This window comes from Pundamilia nyererei, unplaced genomic scaffold, assembly GCF_000239375.1.
Source record: "Pundamilia nyererei isolate P.nyererei 1_Seehausen unplaced genomic scaffold, PunNye1.0 scaffold00383, whole genome shotgun sequence".
Taxonomy (NCBI): Eukaryota; Metazoa; Chordata; class Actinopteri; order Cichliformes; family Cichlidae; genus Pundamilia; species Pundamilia nyererei.
Genome location: NW_005187784.1, coordinates 223,425 through 243,172, shown reverse-complemented (window position 1 = coordinate 243,172; position 19,748 = coordinate 223,425). Strand labels below are relative to the sequence as shown.

At 40.6% G+C, this 19,748-nt stretch overlaps 2 protein-coding genes across 3 annotated transcripts in view; one reads left to right on the top strand and one right to left on the bottom strand.

Annotated features, from left to right (window-relative positions):
• Positions 1-11,477: 11,477 nt before the first annotated feature.
• LOC102200001 (nuclear receptor subfamily 4 group A member 2) lies at positions 11,478-17,747 on the bottom strand. The gene is made up of 8 exons (XM_005752811.1): positions 17,609-17,747; positions 17,486-17,532; positions 16,511-17,334; positions 15,257-15,386; positions 14,998-15,155; positions 14,691-14,890; positions 14,398-14,576; positions 11,478-12,320 (listed from the first exon to the last, which is right to left on the bottom strand). Exons 3-8 carry the CDS (start codon positions 17,327-17,329, stop codon positions 12,061-12,063), a joined length of 1,746 nt encoding a protein of 581 aa, XP_005752868.1. The 5' UTR covers positions 17,330-17,334; positions 17,486-17,532; positions 17,609-17,747; the 3' UTR covers positions 11,478-12,060.
• gpd2 (glycerol-3-phosphate dehydrogenase 2 (mitochondrial)) overlaps positions 17,363-19,748 on the top strand; it is a 35,286-nt gene continuing 32,900 nt past the window's right edge. For both annotated transcript variants that reach the window (XM_005752813.2, XM_005752812.2), the window contains exons 1-2: positions 17,363-17,640; positions 18,143-18,452. The gene's annotated coding sequence lies outside the window, so the exon portion shown is untranslated. The remainder of the gene's footprint in view (positions 17,641-18,142; positions 18,453-19,748) is intronic.

The window sequence follows — 19,748 nt, the reverse complement described above, 5'->3', positions numbered from 1 at the left end:
TTCTGTCGTGTCATGATTGGTCAGTACAGAAACCAATACAAACGCACCCAATCCAAGTATCGATAGCAACGCTGGTATTGGTATCAGGCCGGTACTAGTGCAACAGAATTGACGCTTTGGGTTGTTTGTCTTCCGTAAGTTCCCTACATTGTTCACACGAGTTTCTGCGGCCTATAGGTAATGTTATATTTTTATATTTGAACCATTTTTGCGGTAAAATAAGCATTTTCTAGCCTAAAAAAACATAACAATATAAATATCGTCTTACCGCTGAACACCACATTGATGATCCAGCCTATAGAGCAAGGTGTTATTTTCCATGCATTTAAGGCGTCTTATATACGAAACGCCCTGCTGAATACATACAGATGTGTCTCAAAAGTGTCTTTAAAAGTGTCAGGAGGGTTTTTATGGCTTTAAATTGATGAAAATAATAAAATAAACACATGGTTTCTGATTCGCAGATTTTCCACGTCCTGGACCATAAACCCTGTGTTAATCCAGGGGATGCTGTATTTGGTGGGGTTGTATTTTCACACACAATACTGTAATACGATACTGTAGTGGTCCCACCCACTACTGCATAGCCCGGCAGGATTGGACTCTTTAGCGTGCCACTTCTGGGTCCCCAGGCCATATGTTTGACACCCCTGCACTCTACCCTTTCCTCTGTTTTTTAATAATGGGGTCTGGCTGCAGCAGACTGTCTCTGCCTGCAGCTTTATAGCTTTTTGTTGGTGACCTCCTCAGCAGACTCTGCTGATCTCCGCCCTGTCCTGTTCCTCACCAACACCCTCGGTGTCACCGTCCTCGCCCCTTCTTGTCAACACCGCGCAGTCACACCGAGTGTGGTTAAATCAGGATCTTACACACCTATTCTGTATAACTTTACTTCGGGTTTCCAGATGACATCCAGCATTTTCCGTTGCTGCTCGATCTGCGCCTCGTACCGGACGGTGGTTTCCTCCAGCGCCGAGCACAGGTCATCGCCCACAGCCGACATCCGCTGCCTGAGGCGTTCTCTGAAAGACCCAACCGAGGACATCTTCACTCCCACCGACGGCTGGGTTTAGTGCGAGCACACAACAAAGAGGTCCTCCAGCCGAAAAACACCGAGATAATGCCGGTAGCGCCTTCTTCGTCTTCAGCTGGGCAGCGGTGGCGCAATGCTGCCCCCTGCCGTTCACTTGTGAAATCCACATGGAAAAACATGCAGGACACTAACGCTTTTTCCTGTCTGTTAAATTTGATCTGTTTTGTGCTGATGTCACTGATACTGAGAGAGTGGTAGAGAGAAATCGTAACACATTTGGATTTTGTGACACTTGGAGAAGACATAAAGTTGATTTGGTTGCATTTTGAACCCTTGGATTTCTTCTCCTGTTCTTCTGAAGCAAACTTGGAAGAAAATAAAAGGTGGAATTAAAAAACGCCAAATACTACTTCAAGGGCTCGTAGGATATTAGTAGTGTGGGGAACATTTTATGCTTCCTTTTAATATGTCCACTGTGTGAGCCTTCATGTTACTCACCAAGGAGATCTGGGCTGTCAAACACAATATTTATGCACTTACCTGTCCTTTGCACACAGAGATCTCTCTATATTTTGTGAACCTTTTAATGATATTATGCACTGTAAATGATGAGATATTCAAAATCTCTCCCAGTTTTACGTTGATGATTACTCTGAAACCGTTCCACAATTTGCAGGTGCAGTTTTTTGCTGATTGGTGAACCTCTGCCCATCATTACCTCTGAGAAACTCTGCCTCTCTATGATTTTAGAGGACGCTTTTTATACACCAAGTCACATTAATGAACATTAATTAACTAATGTTTAGGTTAATTAATTAACCTAAGTAGTTCCCAAAAGTTCCTCCAGCTGTTTCTTTATAACACCACACACTTTAAATTCATTATTAGCTCAGATTTTTCTTAAATTTTCTAAATTTTAACATTTTGTATGTTTTCTGTGTTTTAAATTAGAAAAAAGCTTCATGAGATTGGGAAATCGGTGCATTCTTGCTATTTTAAAAGCTATGCAATACTTAAAATCACTTACAGCATACTTATTTCTTTGTTTCCTGTAAGGACCTGATTTGTTACACTCATTAAGCAATTGTAAGTAAATATAATTACATTGTAATTTCTAATAAAATACATTGTAATCCCATTTAATCACAGGTTAATTATGCCCCTAGTTGCAGGTCAAAGTGTTGGCTTGATTTACATTCCTGACTGTGAGGAAATGACACTGTAACACTGTGTAACATTAAAGCAGTGACTTCTTTATGCAAACCCAGACTGAGCCCAGGGTGAGGACTCTGTGTGCACCAACACTCTGGGTGAACTGAAACCAAACCAAAAAGAGAAACACTGTTTTTTTCCCCCTTGTGGTGTTCACATCAAATCATTTCTCATTAGCAGTGTGCCTTTGTCATGGATGCATGCACGTGGTCAGCATGTATGAGGAAGAACAAAGTCTTGGTGAACTTTAGCTGTCCATCACTCTTCACAGGAACGCAGAACTGATCCAGGAGCTTTCACAGGCCTGAGCCCATCGCACCAGGCCGCCGCCTCTGAATGTGAACGTCCTCATAATCCTCAAAGTCCTCCGGAGCCTATAGCTCCTTCATTCCTTCCTTCAAACAGTCCCCTAAGCATCTTTTTTTTTTCTTTTTTTGGAAAGGTGCGAGAGTTTGCGATAGTGGAGATCTTTTTCATGTCGTGTGTTTCGTCCTCCTCCCCCTCGGAGGTCCACAGATGCTCTTCTGTTACATCTCTCTCACTTTTTCTGCACCCGGTCCTCTCATGACTGCTTGAGTTAGAACGTGACAAGAACGCCAAATCTCAGGTTAAAGTCTTTTAGACAAGTCACTTTATTTATAAGAAGAAGCAACACCTGTATAAAAAGGAGATACAAGCTGGAATCAATGATAACAATTACAGAAAAAAAAACCTTTCAGCTTAGGAAACAGTTATGCAGCAGTAAGACGTTAGATTGGAGGATTGAACCCACATTATTACACTGTGTGCATTCACAGGGAAACAAACTGTTTAAAGTCAGCTCATTTACAGAAAATAGAACTTTTCTGTGGTTATATTTCACCTGCATCTGGTTTCCCGTGTAGTGAATCTAACACAGCAAAGCTGAGAACATGCCACACACACCAAACGAGTCGTGCACACTTAAAGTACATCAGAAATTCAACGACTTTCCACTTTAATGAAAACAGTTTACAGTACCAGCATAGAGGAGGAAGAGGGGGCTGGTATTTCAGAGTAAAGTGGAGCTCATAGTGGGCTCAAAGAAGCAAAGAACTCCCACATTTATTATTATTATCATATACATTAACAGTGATCATGCCGCAGGTCCCAGCAGAAGGTTTTAAAGCCACATATTCCCATCAGATTCAGATCTAGGCTTTGGTTAGCAAAGCAATCAGTGGATGTGGAATATTTTCCCATCAGCAACTCTATCTCTAAATCTTGTGTCACTGAGACAACAGGTAATAATTGGAAGGGATTAGAGTGCTTTATTTCTGAGGGGTAAACCCCTCAGGGAGCTCCTCACAGTTTACAACTGAAATTAGCATTGTCTGCTAACAGGGCAAGAACTGAACACTTGAATCACCCGACTGGATTACTTCAGCCCAGAGGTAAAGGACAGAATACACACAGAAGAGCCCAAGTGATGCATCAAGAACCTGATTTACCGATTCGACTTTTAACCTCCAATCTGCAGCTGATTCATAAACAGCAATTTAGTTTCTTCTGTGAGTTTGTGCAAAATTTCATAATGAGGCAAGAAGGTAAGACTGAAAAAAATGGAATTATATCCTATTAGTTTAGAAATGAAATCATTTGGCCTAGTATTAGAGTCACAGCTTGTATTTGCTTTGTGCAAACCTAACAGCCCTTTGGTGGAGCTGCCAATAAGGCCCTGGTGATAAAATTTAAGAGTTTACTGATCAACATTTTTATAGTCTGGCTTATTGGACAAACTCTTATTATGAAGAAAGCCAAAGTATTTCTTTCTAATTAGAAACAGCATGCATTTGGTTTGTTATACACACTCACTGGCCCTCAACGTTGCTATTACGGGATTAGTCCCGTTTTGGACATGTCACCAATCTTATGTTGTCCAATTTTCTGTTTTGGTTCAAAGGTTCCTCTCCTAGGCTAACAGGAGTAGTATCTGCTGTGGTCTTCTCCTTCTTCTGAGTTCAGCAGTTTCTGAAGTACAGTCACTTAAATCACCTTTCTTCCTCTTTCTGATGCTCACACTGAATCCAGCAGAATGTCATGACCATGTCTTCATGCTTAAATGCTGCCATGTGATTAGCTAATTATACATTATTGTACATAACCTTGGCGTTTCTATAAAGTCCAACATGCTCAAGTGACACCCAGAAGACAGCATTATTTCTCAGACATCAGCTTATAGCTTAGTTTTCATTTTGTAACTATTTTCAAAAATGTTTGCTGGGTATTTTAAATGTTGTGCACACAGAAAGGTAAGAACTTAGAAGAACAGGGGTTTAGACTCAGTTTGCCTTTCTCAGCTGTTTTTATGTGTGTCCTCAGTAAAAACTATTTATTACAATTTAGAGTAAAAAAAAAACTATTTAGAGTAAAATATATGACAAAGCAGGATAGTTTTTATTCTGCATGTTTACCCATTTGTTTTCTCAGTCAGATCAAACCCTCACCTGTCACATCTGGTCTCTAAGCACCAAGAAGGCAAGGTTTTACATCAGGACTGCCCTACCATTGGGTTACATTATGGGCCATCTTTTATATACAAACTGACAACATCCTCCCAGGTTTTTGGCTTCAGTCCTCAGCCATTTTCCAAGCACAACATTCAGAACACTTTGGATATTTGTGGAGAAGTACGAGACATTATGGAGGAAGATAAAAACAATGGTCTCGTTTGACGTTGAATCTCTCTCACTTGCATTCCAGTTACTGGAGTAGTGGAGGTAGTTCATAAGACATTAAAGGGTGACCCTACCCTTCACATCAGGACTAGTCCTCTGTCTACATTTCACACACAACTGCCATTACTACAGGCAGAAACATGGTTGCACCAGTTTTACCCAATGTAGGTAAAAAAGGGCTCCAATATTCTATCCTGAAACACCACCAAGCCATTGAGTTTGTTAGACTGTGGAACTAGTACTGAAAAGCTGATGTGTACCATAGGCCAATGCATATGGATGCATTAAGGCATGACTCTCATCACCCACTGGAGCACAAATTAGTTGTCATCAGGATGCTACAGCACAGTGTGAACATCATCCCCACAGATACAGAAGCCAGCAAAGCAGAAGAACATCATATCAAGAAGGCCCTGAATAAATGTTGTCATCCCAGCTGGACATTTGTCAGAGCTGGGAAGATAACCCAACAATGCTCCAGGCGATCCAGGAAAGAGTATGGACAGCCACCGCCTAAGTGAAAACCACTGGTGAGCCCTTATGTGTCAGGAGTTTCGGAACAGCTGAGACTCAATTTTTCAAACCCAGAAAACACGCTATGCTAAAAAACGATCTACCCCAAGGAAAACAGAGTAACAGGAAACAAAGTAATATCGTGTACATGGTGAAGTGCCCAGAGGATTACTGTGAATTATAAATTGTGGAAACCAAGCAAGCTCTGGCCAACAGGATGGGAAAACACAGAAGAGCTACCTCATCAGGCCAGGACTCTGCAGTCTTATTATGCCTACAAGCTAGTGACCACTCCTTCAGTGATTGGCTGTAGCTCAGGAGGTCGAGCATGTCATGTACTAATCCAAAAGTTTGTGGTTTGATCCCATGGCTGCTCAAGTCTGCATGCCAAATATCCTTGGCAAGATATTGACCTGACGTTTTGTGAATGTTAGACAGAAAGCACTTAAGCACTGAAAAAAGTGCTTGGGTGAATGAGGCATGTTGCATAAAGTGCTTTGAGTGCTGTATGAGAACCAGTCTATTTACCAGTAAGTGATGAGGATGTGCACATCCTGGTAGGAGTCAAGGAAGCCATTTGTGTGAAAAGAGAATGACCATCTCTGAACCGAGGAGGGGGCCTAAGGGTGCCATGTCTTTGTATTTATACAACATTTTAATCATTATTATTGAGCCGGTGCTAGTTTCAGTCTTTCTTCAATAGCACGTTTTTTAAGATCAGGGAAACCTGATCTTGAAACCTGCAGTCAGCTGAGACTCACGTAGTCAGTTGGATTAGTGATGAAATGTTTGTTCAGATTGACAGAATCTACTTCTTCTGATTACTGAGCATCCATTAAGACATACAGTCCATAATGAAACCAAACTTTATTTTAAACTGCGCTCCAAGCACTGTAAGAGCCAAACGGCAAGAGAGAACAAATAAAATGTATGCTTTAGAGAGGTTACGTTTAATCCTCATCCTTTCCAGATATAGTTACGGTATGTTACAGTAACTACGGCCTGAAAACACCAACTCAGCTTTGTGTTTATCTGCAGAAGCAGCCAGAAGGTGAAGCTGTACGTCTACAACATGCTTCATGCTATAAATGATAAATGCTGAAATTAGAGTCCAGTCAAACTGTGCAATCATCAGTGTGGTGACTTATTTTTACATTTAACGAATATGTATTGATTTCTGGATTATCCATTCTTAAAAGAAAAATGACTATTGATTATTGAAAATGTTTGATAAAAGACCGAAACAATCCAGCTTGTTGTTTTTGTCTGGGGACCTCTAAAAGTGGTTCATGCATGCTGTAGGAGCTGTAGTGACTTCAAATGGAAAGTATTCATTTATAATTATGACAGCTATTGATGCATCTGTCCAGTAATCTGTAATAATCTGCAATGGATTACATGTTTAAAGTAACAGGGGGGGCCCCTGCCTATAAATCTGTCTGCGGTGGTCCTGATGCTGGCGGGCTCTGGGCTGCTAGCGATAAGGGTTAAGCTGTATTGAAGCTGGATGGATGCAGAGATCAAAGTCAGAGCTTCAGAAAAACCCCACGAGTTGTGCACTTGAGATAAAATAGTTGATGCTCCTGAGCAACCACGGCCAGCCCGAGGGGCTTCAGGAGCCCCAAAAGCAGCCTATTTCTGATGGAAGTTCAGTTGTTTGGCAGTGAGAGACAATCACTGTTCTCACTGCTGCCTGAACTCTCTGACCTTCTGAATCTCCATACTTTGTCTTATATAAAATCCATAGCTTATGAGGATTCCTGTTGGTGTTCTCCCCTGTTTTCCTAACATTTATAAAGCATACCCAAAGTTAACTTTTATAGTTGTGGCTCTTTTTCATTGATGATGGGTGAAAAATCCATGCAAGCCAGATTAACTGTTCCAACCAAACCTGGGAAAACCACTGCTTTATGGAGCTGACTGTGTCCTGCTGATAGGGAAAGGAGTTTCCATATACTGTACTAAGGTAAAAGATTTTGAAGCAGCCCATTGGTGGATCCATACACAGGAAGTATAGTTATGGTCAAACATTTACATCTACTCATCATGGGCATGAATGCCATGGCTTTTAATTATTTCTTTGCAGTATTTGTTTTCCAAGTGAAATGGCTCTTCTTGATGGAGGACACAGTGAGCTCCATAAAGACGTGGGTTTTCCAATTTGGGATGGAACAGCTACAACTTGGCGTCATAGAGGATTGGGCTTTGGATGAATGAATCAAGATGAAGTTAAACCAAGAAAAGAAATATTTAATAGAACTTACAAACAACAAAAAGCAGTGCACAAAAACTGGCGGGTTGAAAATATGAAGCAATAATACAAAAATCTAAAAGGAGCACAAAGAAGGCTAGGAACAACACAGTCAGAGAAGCACAGGAAATGACCACAGAGGAGTTACAGGTGGGGGGCAGTGGGGCCAGACAATCACAAAATCGGGGGGAAATTAACAAAGGCAGGAAGTAAAAACCACAATGAGGGAAAACTAACCTTCGATGGCTCTGACGTGCCACTGAAGCTGATCGCGCCAACTCAACACAATGCTTCCTTGTGTATTTTATAAGCGTCCCCATGGTGCCAGGTCTATTTTTTTAGGAGGCTGCACAGAGCAGGTGAAGAGGGCAGGAAGTCAGATACAAGCAGTACATAGGGAATCCAGGGAATTTTCAAAATAAAAGACCCCACACAAACTAAAGGCTCTGTTTCTGAAATGCTCCCAGTGGGCTTTGAAGCTGTGCAAAGGATGGAACAAAACAGTGATGGGAACGTGACATTAAATCCAGTGTATTCCCAGGGTAATGCTGGCAAAAAGTAAGTGACAGACAGGGACATACAGAAGGCAGGAGGAAACGGGAAGTGGAAACGGAAAGGAGTAAAATAAAACAAATGATTACTTGTAGAATGATACAAACCAGATGTTTTGCACTGTGCAGCAACCCCTCTTCTTTTGACAAGAGTCTGTAACACATCTTCTTTGCATAATACAAGTTTTTATGAGTTTTATTTTTGTGTTTTTGAGCTCTTTCACTGATGTCCACAACAGAAATGTGACTGTTTTTGATGTAATGCTGTATGAGGGCCTGAAGATCCCAATCCAGTACTGATTTTCAGCCTTGTGCTTTGCGCACAGAGATTCCTCCAGATTTTCTGAATCTTTTGATGATATTATGGACTGTAGATGATGAGATATTCAAAAGTCTATACATACAGGACATTATTCTGAAATTGTTCCAGAATTTGTGTTTTTTTTGGTGATTTATTTAAAATGCTGTTTTTTTTTTGGTTTTTTTAAATACCCAATCACGTTGCTGACCTGCTGCCAATGAACCTGATTGTCTGCAAGATGTTCGTTCTTTTCAGGTAGCACTTACTTTTCCAACCTTTTACTGTTTTACTTAATCAAATGTACGAGTTAAACCTTTCATTAAAATATTAAACTGTCTTAGTTTAAACATTTAATATGCTTTCTTTGTTCTACTGCAAATAAAATATGAGTTTATACGTTTTTTTAATCACTGCATCACACAGCGTACCAACTTTTTGGGGGAATTCAGTTTGTACATTTCATTCAAAATTCCTGCCCAGCCTTCTGTGTGGGAGTTTGCTTGAACCCATCTTCCCTAAACTAACAAAACCTATTTCCAGTGACAGAGAGCTGGTGCAGTTGCTGGTGCCTTTTGAGAAGCTGCAGAATGACAGGTTTGAGAAGCGATTGTTAGGACAGTTGGGGAAATTAAGGGGGGGAAGAGAATCCTGGCGGACAGAATCTGCAAGCTGCATCTGTGAATTATCGATGAATTTCCTGCAGCATCCTCTCCTTTAGCTGCTCATGTCAGCGCACCATACAACACAGGACTACAACATTAGCTAAAAGTGAGGGTACATCAAAGCTAACACATCACATAAAAATGTGAAGTAGTTGATCCATTGTTCACATTGTTTCTCTTAATCACTCCAGGACTATTGTAGTGATAGTGATGAATTAAAGAAGAACCAACTAGGAGATGTTATGTTAGTAAATCATTGGGTACCGGTTACTTCAACATTTGTTCCTATTTTTGTACTCCATATTTCGTATTTAATTTAACTGACACACAGTGAATTTTGGAGTCTTTGAGGCCTTTATGAGCTAAATATCCATAAATGCAACATGAAAGGGGCTTTTACATGTTGTTCTTACACCTGATATCAGTTATGGGACATTAAAAGTGCTTTTTTGCACTGAGCTACAGCCTGGGTACACTGTCTGCTGCTTGATCTTTGTGTAGACCGTGCATGAAAGAACTTTTAATTCCTTTTTCTTGCACTCTGTAGTTTTGCTTTTTGGTTATTAGCAATATGAATAGCAAATGATTTCAAACTCAAGCCAACATCTTCTTTGAGGCTGGGATCCAGTGGTAACAGCTGCACAAGTTTCCTTAAAGCTCCAGATGGGGGTGTCTAAATACTTTTGGTTATGCAGTGTATTACAGTACTGCAGGGACTTGGCACTGACATATACTGTGTATGCGATGATGCTCTAGCATGACTTTGTGGATCAATAGATTTCCTATAGGCTAATTTTTGTAAAACATTCCTGTCTGTGACCTTAATTCAATGTCCATATTTATAAAGGTGCTATAGGAACTAGCACTGTTTGGCTGTTAAATATCAGTTATTGTATTGCACTCGCTTTCTGCACCTGTCAGTCACCATCATCATCAGAATAAATTGGATGTTTCTCAGATACCGTTATCGATTTATCTCTATCTCAGCTCGCCACGCCGGGGCACCCGAACGGCCCCAGATATCGACCTGCAGGCCTATTAAAACCTCCTTGGGAACATCATCCTATAAGACCTTTTTTTCAAGTCATGAAATCAATGTTTTCAGCCAGATAGAAGAGAACACATGTCACCAGCTGCAGAGTACAAATCAGCTGGAATAACTTGAAATATTTACATATGTATGACTAAAAATGTTTAGGCTGCTGTTTAAAGGATTTGGCTTTTCACTGAAGTCTTTTAAAATGTGATGTTTTAGAAGAGATTTTAATCATATGGACAGGAGCAACATGAGGTCGTAGGATATATTCAGCACCGGCGCCTCCATTTATTTGCTCTGTTTGGCCTTTCTTGGTGTAGATGCTGAATCCTGGGCCTTTATCTTTGCCAACGGCAGCAGAAACTGACTTCTTTAATGCCACATCTAACCAAAGGGCTGCAGAAATGTCAGGCAGCCGACGGCCAGAAAACACAAACACACACACACACACACACACACACACACACACACACAAACACGCACACACACACACGCAGTCATGCCTTGGAAAATTCTGTGTAAACTCTGCCAACTCTGAAAAAACAGTGCCAGTGTGACCTTTACATTCATATACAGGCACACATACGGTTTCTTATAGCTTATTTTTTTAATGGATCTCCAAAGTTTGCTTTTCTCATTACTTATCAGAAAAAACTGGCAAATTAACTGAAGAGGAGAAACGCTGCTCATATTACTTTTACTTCTTTTCATCTTACTGGCAGGCGTTAGCATCCATATTTACTGTTTCCTGCATGAATCGTGCAAATTTTCAAAAAACTGTGTTGCAGCATTTCACACAAATGCAGCCAGCTACCCATAATGTGTTCGTATGGGTGAGTACTTTATGGCATTTTTGCATGCATAAAAAATAATAAGCAAAAAAAAAATTGCATTAATACGAACCAACACGTACAGAAAGAATGACCTTTGCATAAAAACAATGTGACATAAATTTGGTCTATGCAATAAGTACATTTAAAAAATGCAAACTTACATATAAGTTTGAAAACATAATTAAAATTTAACAGCAAAATAAAATAATTGAATCTCTTTAAGAATGCGTTTTTACAACAGTAGGTGTTAGAAAGGTGAATTAAATGTTATATATTGTAATTAGAATTGTTATTAAATTCAGTATAACATTTTTAAAGGGACTCTGCATTTCCTGCGATTAAAAATCAAATGTCCAACCATAGTTTCAAATAAATGATAGAAGGCCCAGCAGTCCAGCCAGTGTAACTTCATTTAGTCTTTTATTTATGAAAGTGTGGACAATGACATCTTACTCTGAGAAGACAACAGAGGTTAATGAATATTATTAATCACTAATAAACATGATGGGACGCCTTGTCTCGTATCAAAATGCCTTTGTACACAATGAGAAGCAGGAGAAAGCGTAAAATAAAGTCGTCTGAGTCACTTGCAGTCCATAATCTTGGCCTGATGGGCTCATTAAATCACGCTGTACAGAGTAATAATGGTAGGAAAAGCTTATTTCAGTCTTGCAATGAAATTAATCCTTTTTTTCAAAGTCATCAGCATGCTTCAGTGAAGTTATATTTAGAAATTAAGTGGTCACAATTCTTGGATTAAATTGCTTCCACTTCTCATTTCACTTGTTCTCATCCCAATGTGATCTTCTGGTTCGGTATAACGTTTTAAAAATGTTTTTGTTTCTTATTTTTTTGCGCACAACATCCAGATAGTCAGCAATTATTATCGGGAACAAAGCAAAAGGGGTCTTACAGTGTCCTCGGCGAGAAAACCACAGAAAACCGTTTCCCTGTGTGTCTCCTTTCTTGTCTCTAAAATGGCAACGTGTCGAGGAATAACTTATCTATGATGGCTGGTGGCGGCACCAGATCCTCCAGCTTCAGGTAGAAAATCCTCTGCAGGCCCTGGATGCACAGAGTGCGAAGTTCCGGCAGCTTTTCCAAAAGTCTGGACAAATGATTGGACCAACAGCTCGAGCCTCCATCCGCGCTTGTCCCGCCGTCCTTCAAGCACCTGACCACGCTGCTCTGTAGCTCCTCAACTTTCTTTGGCTCCTTCAGTCCATGCCGCTCTGTAGAGAATTAAATAAAAAATGAACTAACTTTACAAAGTTAACCAGGATATATTGAATTCTTTTATTACCTTTTAACTGGTGCTACAATAATTTCATTAAGTAAAATTACTACTTGTAAATCAGACTTTTGGTAGCTACATTCATCTCAAGGCTTTTGTTCTAAAATAACAAAGAATGTGAACTTTTAAAAATTCAGTTTTATCAACCAAATTTCAACCATTCAATTCATCTTATAAATCGCATATTTAAGATTGTTTTGCTTGGGTATAATTTTCAATACTTTTCCAGTCATTATGTTTAGCTAAGATTTTGCCATGCTATCTGTTACTGTTGGTTAGCAAATAGGTTTGACTAATTATATTAATAATTTATTCAATTTTAAAGCCCACTTATCGGGCCTCAACTTAGCTAACAAACTCATTTGTCTCAAACTTTTAGCTATTTCAACTAGTTTTCTTTTACTATTTCAAATTAGCTTTAACTAGTTTTTCTACCCAATTACTTTTAGCTAACCTTTTAGTAGTCAGTTTAGCTAATTATGCTAACTATTAATTTTAAGAACATTTTAAAAACTATTTATCCCATATTAACTTTTTTTTAAATTAATTATATGAACCACATTTCAACCATTATCATATAAATTGTAGACTAAAGAGATTTTTGTTTAGGTAGAAGTGTCAGTGCTTTTCCAATCATTACTGTCTGTAATGTTAATTAGCTGATAAGTTTAGCTAATTATAGCAAACATTTATCCAATAAATTTAATTAAACATTTTTTGAGCCTCTGGTTGTTGCTAACAAATCTATTTAAACAATTTACTTTTATCAATTCTGTTTTCTTTATTTCAACCACTTTTTAAAAAAACAAATTACACTATTAAATTACCTTAAACTAATTATTCCCCAAAAGTTTTTGTTTTTACCATTTTTGTTATTTTAAAAGATTCTATATAATATTACATCTTTGCTTTTAGCTAACTGTAGCTGTTGTCTTTACTTTTTCGCAGTCATATTTAGCTAATAGAAACGTATCCATTACTTTTAAATCATTTTAAAGATATTTATCTATTTTAACTAGAAAGTTAGTTATTATAATTTGCTAACTATTTCAACCATAATTAAATGACTAACAATTTATCCATAACTTTTATCAACAAGTTGTCAAACAAACTATTGTTTTGTTGTTGTTTGTTGTTTTTTTCACTATTTCCAGCCATTACCCTTTAATCTGGGCTAATTACTTGGAACTTTTAGATAACTATTTAAACCAGTTACACTAATTATTGCACTTATTATTCTACATGGCGTCACAAATTATGTAAAATTGCACACCTTTTGCCAAGTTTCGCATATTATGTCTACGCATTTTTACTTGATCAGAAGAAAAAATGCTTTTGATTAGGATTACATTCAGGGTAAGTACCCTAAATCCTCAACTTGGCAAGATAAAATGCAAAATTGTGATTTTAGATAACAGGAATTGTTTTAGCTATTTTTTTCTATTAGTTTTAAGTGTTTCAGCTGATTATAATTTAAAACATTTCTGCTAAAGTCGTATCCAGTTATCTGTCATTTCACATGTTCAGATGTTACCACTGACTCATCAAGAGGATGTCTTTTTTTCTTACTGAAATCTAATCTTTCTTTATTATTTAGTTACTTAGTTGAGCTACAAGAAAATTGGTCAATCAGTACTGCAGGTACCATTGACTGGAAAATAGTCATGAGATAAGACAGAGAAACTAAATCAATAACAATCAGTCCAGCTTACTTGTCATCCCTTAAACATGTAGTTCACATTCAGGAAAGTTTATCCTCAGTAAATTAAAGCTTCACATCCTGGCATGATTTAATAATGTGACTGATTATACAATATTGTTCTTGTATCTTTATTTTGATTTTTCTTTTTTTAAACTGGAGCTGTGTTAATGACAAAAAATATTGTAAATGGTAACATTCCCATGTTGAATATTATCAAAATAGATAATCCAGGGTCACTTGATGTAGCATTTATCGGTTATGTCTTTAAGCTTTGTAAATCGCATGAAGCGGAAAATGTTCTTGGACGTCTCACCGGTGACCAGGGCGAGGGTGCATATACAGGAGAAGGTGGAGACGTCCAAGTTCATCCTCTGCAGATTGGCAGAAAATTCAACAATGCTGTCAATCCATTCGCCAAAGCCCCGCAGACACTGGAGCCGGTGCCACACTGACCCGTCACAGAAGATCAGTTTCCCTTCTTCTGGGTTGGATCTGAAATGTTACAACAGCCTGTGGTTAACGTGTGAAGCTGGAGAGCAGAGGTGAATAAATAAATAAGTAAATAGGCAAATAAATTCTATATAAAATGTGTAAAAGGTTATTTACCTGTACGACAACCGTAAAACAAAAAGTTCCAGGAAGGCAGAGTAGAAGAGAAGGTCTTGGTCATGTTTAGGTAGAGAGGTGAAACCCGGGATCTTCTGCGCCCAACCCCGAATAACCTCTATCGATCTGGTCAGGAGGTCATAAAACTGGCGGACATGCTGAGCATCGTCTCCTGGGGGACTTCCTGGATTCTCTTTAAACTGCATTTAAAGGTCACCGGTCGGATCAAATTGGAATGAAGGAGGATACCAATGATTATAACTCTACTATGTCTTAGTCTTTTATCAACAGTGTCAGTTCTACTTACTTTGGAGTAGTCCAGGCGAGAAGGTGGAGGATTGGACTCCACATGCGCCCTGATGAGGGCGCTTAGGAGGGCGCTGCCAGGTGAGGAGGCGTCTGGAAGAGCTCTGGGTTTGGACGGCAAGCGACCTCTTCGACCTTTCAGGCTGTCTGTCCTCACCACTGCAGAGGAAAAGATGAAGAGGGCGACACTTTTCAGCTCTGACCTCCTAAACGGCACCAAGAATAATGGTTTAAGAAGCTTTTTGGCTCTATCAGTTTACCTTCTTTGACCATTCCCACTGCGAGGCACTTCTGGAAACGGCAATATTGGCATCGGTTCCTTCTGCGTTTGTCCACAGGGCAGCTTTTGGCAGCCAAGCACACATACTTGGCATTTTTTTGCACTGTGCGCTGCACAGAGAGAAGAAGAATCTGCATATTACTCTATATACCTTTTGAAAAATACAATCCTGCACTTTAATAGGTTCATGGCTCTCGGGCTGAGGTGTGGTCGAATTTACATCAGTCTTCTTCCTGATCCAGCAAACACACCTGATGGTTAAAGGACTCTTTGGTTAATAAAAATCTGACTTGTTGGTGTGTTTCTTAAAAACTTGAAACAACTTTCAGTGCTCTAAACACATCTACCACTTGCTGCTGTTGACTAAAACTTTACACAGTACCTTTTCTTTTTCTAGTAAGAGATTTTTGGAAATTGTCTTGTAAAATGTTCAAATTAAAGCACACTTTTGGTCTCTAGAAACGTGTGCTGGTGGATTAGTCTGAAATATGGAGCCATATGGATCTTTTAAAATATCTAATATGAGAAAAAGGAACAAAAAAAACGGTCCCTATGAAAGAAACAACAAGAAGAGACATAACAATAGTAATAGCTGACTTTTTTTTTTTTATAAACATACTGTCATGACAATACATCTCAGAGGGCTCATTGTTAAAAAAAATACTTTTGAGCCATTTTAGAAAGATAAGAAAGGTAAAAGTAACCTAACAAGGGGTTAAATTGTTCCTTCAAAATTAATGGCAGCACTCTTGCTCCTGTGGGCCATCTGAGGCACTGAGCAGTCGGACAGGCAGGTCTGGGTAAATAGAGGGTCGTGGTCATTCATAATTTGGAGACTGGCCCCGGGGAATCTCCCAGTGAAAGACGAAGGAGAAGGTTTTGATTCACGGCACGTTGGTGACCATTTTCATACAGGACATTCGCGACGTTTAACGCACGTGTCAAGAGACCAAGAGAACAAAACGTGCCTCTGGAGTCTATTGTCCAATTTAGAAGGCCGGTCAGAGCTCCCCGGGGGAAGCTTTATATTATAGCCAATTACTTGGAATTAGAGTTGCATTATGGGATATAATTCCCGTGGGTGTGTAGTTATTTTTTCATCATATTTTTCACAGAAATGTTGGAAGACTTTTGTGCTAAAAAAGGGAGTAAATATCCATAAAAAACAACTTTCAGATCTTCAGAGTTTCCTTTAAAACTGCAGATTTGTATTAAGCCTTCACTGAAAACAAACCTTGAAGAACCCCTTGCAGCCCTCGCAGGTGCGCACTCCGTAGTGCTGGCAGGCTGCGTTATCCCCGCATACCGCGCACACCCCCTCTGAGCTCAGCGGTCCTCGGCCGGGCGCAGAAGAAGTCTGGTATTCCATAAAGTGGTGGCCGTGCGCGAGATGGAGTGGGTGAGCAAATCCAACACCGCTCTGTTTGCCCAGGCCGGTGGAGCCCAAAACGGTGGGTGTTTCCAGCTGCTGGTGCGCCAGAGCTCCGTCAAACTTCACCTGGCACGTGGACAAACTCTGGCCGTCGTGTTGCGCGTGTTTTAGGGACAGCAGGGAAAACCTGGACAGAGCGTTTTTCCTGTGCGCCGCCAAATAGTCCTGCCGAAAGCTGTACAGGGAGCCGGAGTCCTCCCAAATGTGTCCCGACGGAAGCTGGAAGTTGGGCGTGAGGGAGGAGTGCGGGGAGGGGGAGCGGTAGTAATAAACGGGGCTCGGGGAAGAAAGGAGCTCGTCTGACTGGTGCGCTGGGTGCTGATTCGGTTGATAGCGCGGGCACCCGTGCGCATCCTCCACCTTGACGCACGGCAGCTCCCCCTGGACTTGCATCTGAAACAGACACGGAGGCTTTACGTCGTACCCAGAGCCGTAAGAGTCCGCCAGGGGGCCGAAGGTGGGGCCCGAGGCTCCAGCCGACACTTCACTGTTAGTAAGATCCATGCTGAACTTGACAAACTCCGGAGTGAGGAAGTCGCAGCTGCGCTCTCCGCCGGAGCTCTGGGAGGCTGGGCTGGCTCCTTGAGGCGACGAGCCGCACTGGGTCTGGACGCACGGCATGATCACTGCAACAACACACGCAGATGATGAAACGTGTTTAAAAGTGCGATAAAGTAATGCTCTAGTGAGGCAATGTCGCTGGAATTCACCGTCAATGCTTTTTTGTTGATATATTTAATTATAATATTTTTTTTAAGGTGAAACAAGCAAACTCACCTTACAATTGATTTTCCACAACCTCCTATTGTGCCCCCAAACGTCTCCTGGCACGAAACAGAAACAACAGATAATTTGTTAGCGAGCCCAGTCTTAAACTCAAAAGAGTAACATTTCCACTACCTTAGATGTGGATCCAGTGCGGGAGGACGCTGGTGAGTAATCCCATCCCTACTGTGTTGCTGCTCGTGGATCTTCTGAAGCTCTCTGGCTGTATGGACGGAGCGATGGAAATGACTGTTCACTTCAGCCACTCTTTGGCTTTGCAGACTGGCTGCCAGTGGCACCGACAATGTGCTTTTGTTTACGTGCTTACGCGCTCCAAGCCCCATTACGCACGCACTGGCCACAGAGGGGTGGTGTGAGAGAGTGTGTGTGTGAGTATGTGTGTGTGTGTGTGTGTGGTTAGAAAGCGGCTCAGTGAATTTGGAAATTATGTTTATAATTAAGTTTAATGTAGTTTTAATAGATGTACGGCTGCAGTGGGGGATTCAGATTGGACTTATCTAGTTGTAAACGTGTGTAAAAGTATATAAAAGTATATAAAAGTACACTTTTTATGTAGTTTTTAAACACACAAGAATACTACTACACATGCTTTAATCTGCAGGGTGCTTGGTTTACTTATATGTGCACGCCTTCTGTCCTAAATAACAGAGGAAACGACAGCTGGCTCGTTGTTATTATCCCCAAGGAGGATGAAGAAAAGAGCGGAGTTGCGCAATCCTGCCTTTGCCTTACATCAATTTACGTGGCACCGCCTCCGCTCGAACCCAATTGGACGCTCTCAGCCGAGCTCCGCCCTCCGATTGGCTCTCCCCGACATCGCTCGACGTGCCCGCCGGGCTTCCTGGTTGTAGCTGTCAAGCGCTCACTCAAGCTACGGTCTGGATAGCTACCGATGCCCCCAGTCGCCGACCTGCATCGCCCCGAGCGACTTTTATCCAGCCACGAAGCACCAAGTCCTGTAAGTGGGAATGTTTGTTGTGTCACCCGGTGATTTTCGGACATTTTAAAGCCGCTCTAAATGATTGTCTAACCCGTGTTTTTCTTTTCCGACCCTAATAAAGGAAAATTTTTCTTCGCTAGCCGCTATAGGGCTGAGAGACTACCCTTCAGTTTTATCGTGTTCGTGGAGCTAAACACGGGCCATATTTACGTGTCTTTTTAGGCTATTTAAGCCCGCGTGAACGGCTAAATATTTCACACACCCTTTGAAGTGTATGTAGCCTTTTCTTCTTCTTCTTCTTTTTTTACAACGTAAAGGCGAAGGTCAATAATAAACTCCCCCCTCAGAGACCACACCGACACTGATCGCTTACATTTTGATCCACGGCAGGACAACAGTTAAAGATCAAACCGACTTCCTCTTGTGTGGCCCGGCGTACCTGCATCGGTATACCACCACCTGCTGTTAAAAGCAAACACTCCCAAGTAGGAAATTTTGAATTAAAAGAAAAAGCCACAAATTTCACGTGTTTCTTCATAAAAATCACCCCCTTCTCCTCTTCCGGATTCATAATGAGCCTGCAGGCTGCTCTAAGTGAAAGCTGGTGACTTTCCCCAGTGACACGAAGACACCAGTAGTGGCATGAATATGGTGTGCCATGTTAATAACATAGAGTTTAAGAGTCTTAGTTGCTTCACTCACAAAATCAGGGGTGTCAAACCTGAGGTCCGGGGGCCAGAATCGGCCTGGACTCCAACCGGTCAACTTCAAAAAGCAGGAATGAGGGTGTACATTTTGGCCTTTTAACTATATTTCAAAGGTTTTAGCTTTATCTTAACTGATAAACACCTCCCACATGGCCATTCATGCTACACCAAAGTAAATAGCTATGTAATAGATTTTTTGAGTTTGACATCACAGCACTAAAGGAGGCACCGATTGTGAAAGTCTGGGCTAGTGCTCATGTTTTAAAATGCCAGATTTCCCCACACAGCTGGTGCAATACCTTGTCCTTGAGGGTTTTTAGTTAATTGGTATAATTTATTCCTGTCTGTGAGAAACAAACTAGTGTTTAATCTTTGAACACGTAGCCAGCACAAACATAGCATGACATTCGTACACTTTTGGAAAATATTTTTTTCTTTTTGGAAAAAGAGAAAAAGTGGAACGATGGAGCGACTGGTCTCATTGTGAAACGTCAGGCTAATTATTTTCATCGTCACTTTGTTGGTGTCCACATTATGTGGACCAGTGATGTGGACCTCAAATGGGACCTTAATCTTCAAAATTAGCATCATGTTCTTTTAAGTAATG